The sequence below is a fragment of the Cydia pomonella genome, chromosome 5 (assembly GCF_033807575.1).
Source record: "Cydia pomonella isolate Wapato2018A chromosome 5, ilCydPomo1, whole genome shotgun sequence".
Lineage (NCBI taxonomy): Eukaryota > Metazoa > Arthropoda > Insecta > Lepidoptera > Tortricidae > Cydia > Cydia pomonella.
In genome coordinates, this window is record NC_084707.1 from 13,884,186 (window position 1) to 13,897,120 (window position 12,935).

Genomic DNA, 12,935 nt, shown 5'->3' on the forward strand with positions numbered 1-12,935 from the left:
CGAAAGATTCCAAAATTTAACCACGAGCGTAGAGAGTGGTTCTATAATTGGAATCTTGAGCGTTGCGAGGGCTTCAAGGCACGAGGGTTAAACAAACTTTGCCTCCGAGTGAAACAGCATTTTTCACCACACCAACGCGAGGAAAATACTTACTATGAAATATCAAATAAAAACAAATCCAAATAAATGAAATTAAAAATTTATCATTCAAAATCATCATTTTAAAGTCAATTCTACCAGCTAACATAAGGAAACAACTCAAAATTTGCATCTGATTACTTTTCTGCAGATAAGATACACTTTCTCATTAGTTTTTGAACAATCAAGAGGGCCTTTACCAGTTGGTGTGGTGAAAAAAAAAATTATGGGGGCGATTACCCTTCGCGCCTACATTTTATAACTTTGCCGCTTTGTCTACTGACGAAATTGGCCTGACAATATTTAGAAGTCGGTTAAAATCGGCCTGCCTGAATATGAGTTTCTACGTCAACATAATACTCAACTGAAAGTGTATATGAAAATATTTTGATGTACTAGGTAACTTACTTATATTTTTTTCATTTAGAATGTCTACTTGTATTACCAATCATTTTAATAAAATATAGGTAGAACTAAAATAAGTAGTAGGTATTTGTAGGTACTTTAAAATACTACACTGATTAATCGATTTTATGTTATTATGAAACGTGCTAATCTAACTTCTTGAACTTGATTAATTTAGAAGGTAGAGGTTATTTAGAAAATAATGGTCGAGATAAAATAATCCCCTACATATTTCGATTTGGTATCGGTGAAATCATAGAGGCTACGCGGTTATAATAATGATGCGGATCCGCACGCCGCTCCGGTGTGTGAGAAAGACAGTGCTATACACGTTTATAGCGATGTCGCGCTCGCACACCGTAGCCGAGTGCGAATCCGCATCCAATGTGAAGACCGCCTTAGAAGAGTACTCACACCACACCATATACATGTATGGGAGTCAAGTCTGTAGCCCTCTATAGCCTTAGTTTATCCATACACGACACTATACAATTAGGCTTCTATACCTAGATACCTACCTACCCTTATACCTAGATAATCTAAATTGTATTTTGTTTTTATTATTTAATGCATGTTAATTATAAGATGTAATGTTTTGAAAAGATGTGTCCCGTCGAGTTTCTTGCCGGTCCATATTGGGATACCCTCCAACAATTGAGGGGGGATTTAAATCTGCTCGGATCAGAGGTGTAGAGTTAGAGCCGGTGCTGCTTTATTTGGCGTTCATAAGCGCATTGTAATATGCCTACTTTAATAATAAACTATCTTTATCATAATAAAAATGCAAGCATATGGATTCATCAGAAAAATGCAAGTAGACTCATCCACCGTTTCTTCCAAATGACGGTATCAGAACTTTTGTTTGTAACAAGGTTCGAGTTATGTATGTACAGTCGCCATCAGCAGATATATCGGAGCGGCCGAGGTGCTCAAAAATATCGGAACACGCACTCTAGCGCCTTAACAATAGAGGCGTGTTCAGATATTTTCACAATTAAGGGTATTTAATAGAGGTACCTATTTTTTTTTCCACACTTACAACTATTATATGTTATACAACTATTATATATTAATATGTATAGGTAGGTAGATACAGTTCAACTAGAAGAATTCCATCGTTCATTTCACTAACACGAGCATTAAATTACATTCAAGTAAGTAGGTAGATTTGCTTCTTGGTAACAGCAGGAATTGAGTAGGTAGGTTTAGATACACCAATAGCATCATTCTATGAAAGAAAATACACTTGGCATAATTCTAATGTTTTTAGAATATATTTTTCTTCTAGCCTAAGTAAGTCTAAGCTACTAGCTTAAACTTACTTAATCTACTTACTAACCTATCCTAACCTAAACTTAGTGTAGGTAGTGAAGGATAACTGAAAGAGATCCCTTGTAGGGAAAAGTTCGGTTTGGACATTGAACTTATTTTATTAAGATTATAATATTAACCTGTTTTGTGTACAAGAAAGTATTGACGTACATAAATACTACTTTTTGATCAGTACCCAGTTAATGAGACAAATCTTTTTAGTAAGTATTTTAGTTAATGTAGATAGGTAAAGAAAGTGCATAGGTCCCTAAAAGCTACATATTCCACAATAAGGAGATTTGTTGTTTAAGAATCGGTCAAGTGTGAGTTGGACTCGCGTACCGAAGGTTCTTTACAACCCTATCTATACAAATAATAAATAGTTCCTAAAAAGATAAAACTGTACTGAGCGACAAATTTAATATAATCACCACATTGGAAACCTCCTTTTTAGGAACAACTTTAAAATATTTAAAAATATTTTTTTTTGGGGCAATCTTACACAGATCGACCTGACCCTAAACTAAGCAAAGCTTGTACTATGGGTACTAGGCGACGATCGACGAACCCGGGACCATCGGCTTCATAGGCAGCGTCACTAGGTCACTACCCACTATATAGGCCAGACCCAAACTCATCTTGCTGTGTTGTAAATGTTTTGGGATAGGTATGCTAAACAAATCAGTGTCACAACTTTCACAATTTTTTACATAAATAAGTAAAATATAATTTAGTAGAATAAGTTTTTTTTTAACAAAATAGCTTTAAAGATTATTAATTGAATTGAATTGAATTCATTTTATTTCGAGCAAAAAACTCATATAGTTAGTGTACAATATAAACAAAACAATAAATACCTAAAACTAATTAATATAATCTATTTCGATGATGCGTTGGGCCGTTGGGTTCATGCAGTTTGTTAATGACCCGAACCTTGCTTTTAGTATGCCCAATGCCTAACCACACGGCAACAATGTAGGTTTCCTGTTTACTTTAACGTAATTCTATAGCTGGCGACATAACTATACCTATACACTAAGGGTCTATATTTTTTTCTAAGTTTTTTTTTCACCATAAGTTATTCACTACCAGCGTACCAGCCCCAGCCAAAATATCTATGGATAAAAGGAAAACCTATAAACCTAGTTTTTCATTGTGTCAATAACATACTAAAAATTACTCCGAGTAAGGGCAGCGTAGTGAAAGATCTTCTTGTAGGTAGGGCCCTTCCGAATCGTTAATAAATAGATACCTATAGTAAACACCCCTATAATGGAACAGGCACCAGTAATGGAACGGTAGAGACAAATCCTGTAAAACAAGTATTTACCATCAGTTTTTAATCGCGAAATTAACCGTGTTATAAATATTTCACATAGGTCTTTGAAAAGAGAAAATTGTCTTTTCATAAACTATTTCCGAACATTGGCGACCGTCCATCAATCATCGGATTAATTAGGTGTCGTTTCATATCAAATAAATACTAACAACATGTTAACTTAAGACATACCTCATAAAGGTAGTAAGTATATGACAACGGCAACCCCAAAGCAAGTATACTATGCGACGCAACTGCGAGCTACGACGAAATGAATAGTACATTGTGCAACGAGGGGGGTAAGTGAAATTTTGGATACGAAGGTGGTACGACAGCCGCAGGCTGGAGGGAATTAAAGACCCGAGTTTGCAATATTCTTACCCCCGGAGTTACAATGTTTTTCGTCACACTTGCGAAGAAAAAACTAAATTTAAAGCGAAATAATTCTTTAAATACGGTGACATATCAAACATTCGTCCGCCATTTTATAATTTCTTGACAGCTTAGGCATCGAAGGCACAGACCTATTTGGCATTCAGCCACGATTGAAAATTATGAAAAAAAAATTAAACGTCTGTTAAATTAATCAAATTAAATAATTTTAAACATAAAGAAAAATATTAAATTATAAACCTTAGTATATTATAAGTAAAACTTATTTATGCTACTTGGTTTGTATGAATAAGTGACGTAATAAAAAAAAAGCTATAACTCCCTAGGGAGCTTTTTTCACAATCTATACCTCCCGTGGGAACAAAATTGGCCTTTGTCCTTCAGTACACCTGCATGAAATAAGATCTTTTTCGAGCCAGTGTGATGAAAAATATGTAGTAGATTGTTAACCAAGGGATGAAATTAAAGACACCCATTTCCGACGAGGTATTTTCGTTGTCGAGGTTGTTCGTGCTCGAACGGTATGAGAGCGCCATGCAATATTTTAAGTCGAAATGGGTGCTTTCCACCAGAGTTTAAGTCTACCTATCATTTCAAATATGAGGAAAGTAAAATACATGTGTATTTTACAAATCATACATTTTCAATTAACATTTTAAGTAAAAGGATCGTTATTTATGGAGTCGGTAGTTAAATATCAGAATCGAAAGTATACCACAAATCCATTTAGAATCGAGTTAATACCCTAATACTGACAAAAGTTTTGGTCTCAATTTGGTTTCGACTAAAAGTTTTAAAAAGATTTAGGTACTGCGGTATTTTCATAAATGATATTTCTTTTACTTTTTATTTCTTTGATATATATAAAGCCAACACTAGAAGAATTGTATGACTTTTATGAGTCAACAATAAATTTCAAGTTTTCGTTATGTGAAAGTTCATTGTATTTTTTCTTTTAATACCTTTCGGACGGAACGGAATTCTACCTTATTTTTAGATTCAGAATGGTACATGTTACAGTGTGTTTTAAAAGAAATCAATAAAATTGAACATTTGTTTTAACAAAATACCTATAGCTACCTACTTTATAAGGATATGTATAAATAACGTGCTTGTTTTATATTAGCTACATATGGACTGCTTTCAAACTGCCCTCAATTTTTCGCAACGATCTCAATGCAATAATTGATGACGTACAAACAATTGACAAACCCGTGTTGACCGCTAAAGGAGTATTATAGTACACTCAGCAGTAAAAGTTTTAGAAGCCGCGATCCACACACGAACTTTTTTTCTTAACAATAAAGTTGTGAGGAACATTTTGAAGTCTTCACCTGCTTTGATAATTATGTACTTCTGCTACTGACTGTACCAAGTACCAGAGGACCTACCGCGAACACCGAAATTCGCGAATTGCGGAGATCTTTCTCTTTTTTTCTCACTAAAACGTACCGACGAACTTCGATTTTCGCGGTTATAGCCCAGTGGTGGCGCGTCAAACATACCCGTTCGCAAGCCGGAGCTTATTTGACCTCTAATTTGTTTTGTTATTCAGTTGGTATTCCAGTTCTATAGACGCCCCGCCACTGCCACCTACCTACATCAAGTATGTCAGTTGTTAATTGAAACTGCATTTCAATGATGAAGGCATGAACTACTTTGTAATTATTTCATTTTGATAATCATTAAATAATGATCGCCGTCGAAATAAGCAGAGCTCGGACAGTTCATCGCATTACTATCACAAAACAAATATAACACCGATAAAAACAAGATAATACCTATATATTAATTTTTTTTTATAATCATAACCCAAAATTGTGCAAAAGTTTGCATCTTTGTTTTAATACCGTATTTGTTTTACGATAATCTGTCCGACCTATGGAAATGTCTATTATCCTCAATACAGCTGTATTGTATGCTAAAACATGGGGGACCTATGTCAGAAAATAAGAGATAAGAAGGTAGTTTAACATTAGGCCAGGCCTTAGGAAATGATAAATACAAACTTAAAGATTCTTTTTTTTACCTCACAAATCAAATAATTATAATTATAAGTACCTTAAAAGTTGACAAAACTTTAGCAAACCTCAAACACTATTTTGCGACCTATGAATATTATTGCTAGATTCGATATTTTTGAAGTTCTAGATTTGGATATTCTCATTAGGTACAATTTGCTCAATATAAATTAATAATTAATTAATTCATCTTTAATATCATAACATGAAAATCTTGTAGGTAATTACAAGTAATCTGAATGCACTGCGCACTAAAACATAGGCACTTTAGTGACACGAGAATTATGATAAAAAAAAAGGAAAACGTTGTTGGATATTATTATCAAATGAAACAGTATCTTCACGAATATTTTATTAGGAAAACACAGATCCTATGTTAATATTCGTCATTTACAATTACATATATCTATGTACAATTATTATTCGATTAATCAGTTTTTGAGTCAATATAACCTATGTATAATTTTAGTAATACATATCATAAATCGTTAACGAAGCTATGCATATCTTACGACACAACCATACATTTAACACGGTGTCTCGGTAACCTCGGTCCGAACTCCTGGCTACATTGTTCCACCTTAATAAAAAAAACTATAGAAAAACTGGAACTGATATAATTAAATTTCAAACTTAACAAAAGCACGAGGATTGTGGGCTCCGACAGTGTGGGGCGCCGGCAAATCGAGGCAATGAGCACCGGACACCGCGGGCCGCGGGCCCTCAGTAGCGCTGCCAGGCGCAGGCGGAGGCGCCGGCCCGCGGCGCCGCGCCCTGCCGTCACAGCTCCGAGAAGAACTCGGGCGAGGAGTGCGGCGTGGGCGGCGCGTGGTGCGGCACCGCGTGCTCGCGCCCCACCAGCGCCAGCCGCTGCTTCAGCACGTCCCGCTCGTGCGTCACACGCGCCACCTGCAGCTGCAGCACGTGTAACTCGTCTTGCAGTGACCGGTTCGTCAACTCCAGCTCCTGCCGCTGCTGCAACCTCTTGCTGCGACAATTCTGCGCGTAGCCACGGTTCTTCAAAGTGCGCCGTTTCTGTTTCAAACGTGTCACATCTTCACGTGGGTAACCGTGTAACCTCTTGTTTAGCTCCCGGACACTGAGACTCATAAGCATATCGTCACTTATTAAATCGTCGCCGCAAGACGAGGGCTGATAAGACGTGTGCTGACTGGCTCGCGGTGACATCGCTGAGCACGAGCTCGCCGGACGCAGAGCGACCTGTTGCACGTGGTGGTCCTCGCGCCACTCGCGTCTATCCCACTCTTCAAAACTGCCACACGGGACTGTACGCATGTCTAGCGGCTCCCGCATGTGTGGGAGCCACAGCACGTCATCGACGAGCGCGGCGCGGCACGGGCTGCGCCCGACGGGGGCCGGAGGGGTCTCGGGCGGCGTGCTGGGGTCGACGGCAATAGCCACATGCGGCTGAGGGTAAGGACCCGCATCGGGCCAGGGCCGGCAAGCGCGAGCACATGCCGGCGGCGTCTCGACCAGCTCGTGCCAACCTGTGCGGAGGGGTTCACGTTTCACAAGATGATGATCCTCGAGATGATCCAGCTCGAAGTTCTGAACATATTCGTCGGCGAGGTGCTCGTCGTCGGGCTCGCGGTGCGGTTGCGGCGGTAAGGTCTGCATGGCGCTCGCCTGAGAGCAGTCGACGAGCGCGTGCTCCACCATGGGGCAGTGCGAGGTCCGCGCCGGCCGGGATCCAACTGCCGCGCGGCTCAGGGCGGCGCGAGACTCCGCCCTCCTACCCAATGACGTTTAGCGACGCGCGCATTAACTAGCAGCCTTTTATATGCGAACATAAGTTCTCGAACGCCACTACAACATAATATAAACACAACATGACACACATTTAATAAAACGCAATAAAGTTGTCGTACCCACATAAACTAAGGAATATAATTTAGTCGTGGAGTTTACTCAAATTAATTGAATATTACTATTATAAATTTAAAAAAAAATACATTTTCAGTGTGTCAGAATAGCAAAGCACGATTTTGTTTAATTATTTAATCTGACATTGCTTGTTGAAACAGTTTTTTATTTAATCATAAAAATATTGTTACCTACGACCGTAGAACGTCGTAGCACTGCTACGAAACCGCTGGATAAAAGTCTTCAAAGATATGGTTCCATTTTCCACCTTATTCCAACTACATAAGGTGCAATAAATGACGTGTGTTTGATGTCGCTACAACTGTAAGTAGATAGGTATTGTAATTTTTTTAACCAACTTTAAGATTACATAATTTTTAAGAAAAAAAAAACCGACTTCAATGAGAGAGACCGGTGAAAGAATTATTGTTGATTGTAGATTTCATACAATATAATTAAAAAGACAGCGTCCTACGCCTAATTATGTAGAAAAGGAGGTAACATGTTTTTTTTGCCACTGCACCCACCTTGACACATTTCAGTTTTTTTCTATGGTGGACTGGTAAGATACCCGCAATAGGGTATTCGATTGTATTTAAGATAAATTATTTCACACCATGCATGAAATAAAGCACCAGATAATTATTAAAAAAAAACTAAATAGGATAATAGTACATTACGATACAAGTGCGAAAAATAGGAAATTCGAAACGAATGGCGATAAATTAAAACACGACCGAAAGGAGTGTTTTAAATCGACACGAGTTGCGAATTACCTATTCGTACATGTATCGTACAACGTTTTACAGTACATAATGGCCCTTTAAATGTTCGACACAGTAACATAATATGCTACTTCTCGCATTAGTGCTATAAAGTAGCCCCATATGTACTGTAAAAATATAAAAATGTGCCTTGAAAACCTAACTGCTTGGCAAAGACAACAAATTTCCAAACGTGAACTATGCATCATTGAAGAGTTCCGTTCTGTTCTGAATACGAATATGTAAAATTTTTGCTTTTTTATTCACTTTGAAATGTTTGTTATTATTATTTATACTCAGGGTAACTGCTACAAAGAGGCTCAAACATTTAAAAGCATTGTGACGGTTCTTTCAATATATTTTTTTGTACGCGTGACTTGCACACAAGCATGCGTTGTACATGGATGCTTGCAAATTCAGTCTACAATATTTATTATTTTCAATTAAATAAAATTGAAGGCATAAATAAATATCCGTACTGGTTCTAGACCTAGCTTACACATAATATTGAAATATTGTTTTATAATATATTGCCTACCTCAATATAAAATGTTCTTTTTTATATATTTGATTAGCTAATTGTGTCTCAGTAAGTGCTCAATCATGTTCACTAATGTATACCTACTATTCTGTAACTACCTTCTTAACTATTTACTAAGATCACGATTTGACCTTGTGGATTACTGTAATTGGCTTTATACACTTAAAATTTAAAATTGCACATGTAATTATTATAAGCTGTTGTAATCCTGAATAAATAAATAAATAAACTAAAAAATTAAAAATACCCTACATGTGTCAAATTTAACTAACAGACAGACATTTAGCTACATTCAAAACGTTATTAATTATGTACTCACTCACGACTTCCTTTTGCATAACTAAAAGCGTTACTTAATTTAATTTTCTCATAATGATAAATAGCGGTTGGCACGGCAAAGAGGCCAACTTCGGAACAAAATGATTTCACGCGCCACCGACCGCCGAGGGGTTAACATTCGGATTAATCCCGAATTACATTTAATCACCGACCCGGTTAACCCTTCTTTATTATACGCAAATAAGCGAATCGGGTGCGTTATTGTTGGAACAGTGGTCATGATATCTTTTATTTTAAGAAAGTAAAGTAGTTTTCATACTTTTCATGTGTGGGCTCCCAACTCATCTATAAGATTAATTTCGATACGATGAAGTCAGCTATAAAAAAAATCACGTGCCGCCGCGTTACCATAGAAAAGACTAAAGGGGCGCGGGACGCGGAGTGGGAGTCGCGTTTATGTCTTTTGTACTACATTTTTGTCTACTGAGATACTACATCAATTCTCATTAATTATTTACTCATACTCTTTTATTGGTAAAATATACAATGTTACATGTCAGCAATAAAATGCTCAGGTGAAATTAAATAGAAATTTAACAATTATTTACTTGATCTACATTAGATTAAAATAAAAGGATACAAATACAAATAAATAAAAATGTCAAGTTAAAATTATTAAGTGATTCGGATAAATTAAAATCATACATTAAAATTTTCTAAATTTAAATTCATAAAAATTTTTTTTTAGGTTCTATAGTAAAAAAAATATCGTTTTAGATGACTCATAGAAAAAGTATTGTACACTGTCTATTGTTTAGACATTAAGGATTGAAATAGGTTAAAATTTGTGCAGCAAGGTAGGTTATATTAAAATTTCGCAATTCTTATTCTGAAAAAAAAAGCGGCCAAGTGCGAGTCGGACTCGCGCATGAAGGGTTCCGTACAATTTAAGACGTATTAAAAAAAATCTTCTTATTAGATCTTGTTCAACATTTTCCCACTTTGGACACACATTTTACCACTTTGGAAGTGTCTCTCGCGCAAACTATTCAGTTTAGAAAAAAATGATATTAGGAACCTAAATATCATTTTTGAAGACCTATTCATAGATACCCCACACGTATATGTTTAATGAAAAAAATTTTTTTTAAATTTTATGACGTATTAAAAAAAAACTACTTACTAGATCTCGTTCAAACTAATTTTCGGTGGAAGTTTGCATGGTAATGTATATTATATATTTTTTTTAGATTTTTCATTCTGTTATTTTAGAAGTTACAGGGGGGGGGGGACACTTTATTTCACTTTGGAAGGTTTTCTCGCGCAAACTATTCAGTTTAGAAAAAAATGATATTAGAAACCTTAATATCATTTTTGAAGACCTATCCATAGATACCCCACACGTATGGGTATGATGAAATAATTTTTTTTTTTAATTTCATGACGTATTAAAAAAAAACTACTTACTAGATCTCGTTCAAACCAATTTTCGGTGGAAGTTTACATGGCAATGTATATCATATATTTTTTTTAGATTTTTCATTCTGTTATTTTAGAAGTTACAGGGGGGGGGACACACTTTATTTCACTTTGGAAGGTTTTCTCGCGCAAACTATTCAGTTTAGAAAAAAATGATATTAGAAACCTTAATATCATTTTTGAAGACCTATCCATAGATACCCCACACGTATGGGTATGATGAAATAATTTTTTTTTTTAATTTCATGACGTATTAAAAAAAAACTACTTACTAGATCTCGTTCAAACCAATTTTCGGTGGAAGTTTACATGGCAATGTATATCATATATTTTTTTTAGATTTTTCATTCTGTTATTTTAGAAGTTACGGGGGGGGGGGACACACATTTTACCACTTTGGAAGTGTCTCTCGCGCAAACTATTCATTTTAGAAAAAAATTATATTAGAAACCTCAATATCATTTTTGAAGACCTATCCTATATCTATAGATACCCCACACGTATGGGTTTGATGAAAAAAGATTTTTTGAGTTTCAGTTCTAAGTATGGGGAACCCCCAAAATTTATTGTTTTTTTTCTATTTTTGTGTGAAAATCTTAATGCGGTTCGTAGAATACATCCACTTACTAAGTTTGAACAGTACAGCTCTTATAGTTTCGGAAAAAAGTGGCTGTGACAGAATCGGACAGACAGACGGACATGACGAATCTATAAGGGTTCCGTTTTTTGCCATTTGGCTACGGAACCCTAAAAAGGTATTGGCATTTTACACAAATTGTGATCCGCTAGTCATTTTAAGTACTTAAAGCGTTTAGCACAATCGGAATAGGACCAACCTCGAAATCTCCTGAAGTCCGGAATTTTGGTAAGTAAGTATATAAATTAAAGGCCCCTTTGACTTTTGGAGACGTCGAGGAATCGCAGCCATCTTGAAAAATGTGTAGCATCCTGAAGAAAATCGCAATTTACTCTAAATCTACATTCTCTGTGAAAATATGGTGTAACGCAACATTAAAGCCTATTAAATTCTACACAAAAAAGTTCTAGATATCTTTGCGGAAAAAATACATCGTGTTATAGAAAACTTCTGAGAACTAGTTAAGTGAAAAAATTAATAGCGAAGCGCACTACAAGTAACGTCAATTTTTTTTTATTAAGTAGGGTAGTTTTTCGTCAAAAACAATAATGGTGCAACCAATTATAAGTAAACTAAATACTGTTTAAAAACATCGGAGTCCTAAAATAAGGGCCAGCGGAAATGCAATCAGCTTAGGCACTGGACAACCTGGATTCGCACGGCGTTCCGATGTTTGAGCGAGACAACGCTATGCTCGTATTATAGCGACATACAGCTCACACATCAGAGCGACGTGTGAATCGCATCCAGTGTGCCAAGCGTGCCTTATATGCATTGTGCTAAAATAAAATAGTCAATCTAAAAAATTAAATAAGTACTTATCCTCGTAAGGCCCAAGGTCCTACCTATAGGACTTATTCAGTTCGATGAAATTTAAATCATATTCAATTAGGACAGAGTTGCATTTGTTTTGTTTCGTGCAATTTACAAACAAAATAAAATCTACTGTATTCCGTGCACTATAGGTTCAAATTCCAGTGGCAAATTTTGGATTTTTCATTTCTATGGCTGGGCCTTACGAGGCTATAAGAAGCATGGGTTTCTTTCTCCACTTACTAGGCACGAACAGATTTTCAAATATCGCGCACGTTAAGACACCCCTAAATAACAATCAGAATAGTGAGGTCCAGGAAGCGGACCTGACAGATCATCATGAATTAGAACACACCACGCAGCACTAACCATCAGGCAAACCGTAGCTTATAGATATGTATGTATATTGTTTATAACGCCCGAACCCATTCGGGCTGCCACGAGCCACGACTATCTATGTTACAACTCGTCAACAGAGGGCCTACCGCGAACCACGTTCGACGTGTTGCCTCCCTGTCACGCTTACGTACGAATTTACAAGTGCGACAGAGAGGCAACACGTCGAACGTGGTTCGCGGTAGGCCCTCTGTAAGCCCAGCAACCGTGTTTGGTATAAATGACTAACAGTAGCATTATGAAACAGTTCTGTTTAAAGATCAGCATATGCAAATGATTCAATCAGATGAGTGGCGCTCGCTGCACGTATAGATAGATGGAGATAGGGCCGGTGGCTGACGCAGCCGGCACTGTTTGCATACCACAGTCAACATTGTTAGCGAGCACCGCAAATGTTATTACATGATTAACCCTCTCCCGACACGTAACTTCTGTTTGACCGAGCTTTGTTAATTGCCCACTTTGCAGGGAACGGGTTGTGCAAATTCCGTTAACGTCAATTATTTTAGATAGTGGTAATTCATTTATATTTTTAACCGAGTTCAAGTTAAGATTT

General features: G+C 36.7%; 1 protein-coding gene across 1 annotated transcript; it reads right to left on the reverse strand.

Annotated features, from left to right (window-relative positions):
- Positions 1 to 5,925: 5,925 nt before the first annotated feature.
- On the reverse strand, positions 5,926 to 7,466 carry LOC133517785 (neural retina-specific leucine zipper protein-like). The gene has a single exon (XM_061851204.1). It carries the CDS (start codon positions 7,264 to 7,266, stop codon positions 6,367 to 6,369), a length of 900 nt encoding a protein of 299 aa, XP_061707188.1. The 5' UTR covers positions 7,267 to 7,466; the 3' UTR covers positions 5,926 to 6,366.
- Between the last annotated feature and the right edge of the window lie 5,469 nt (positions 7,467 to 12,935).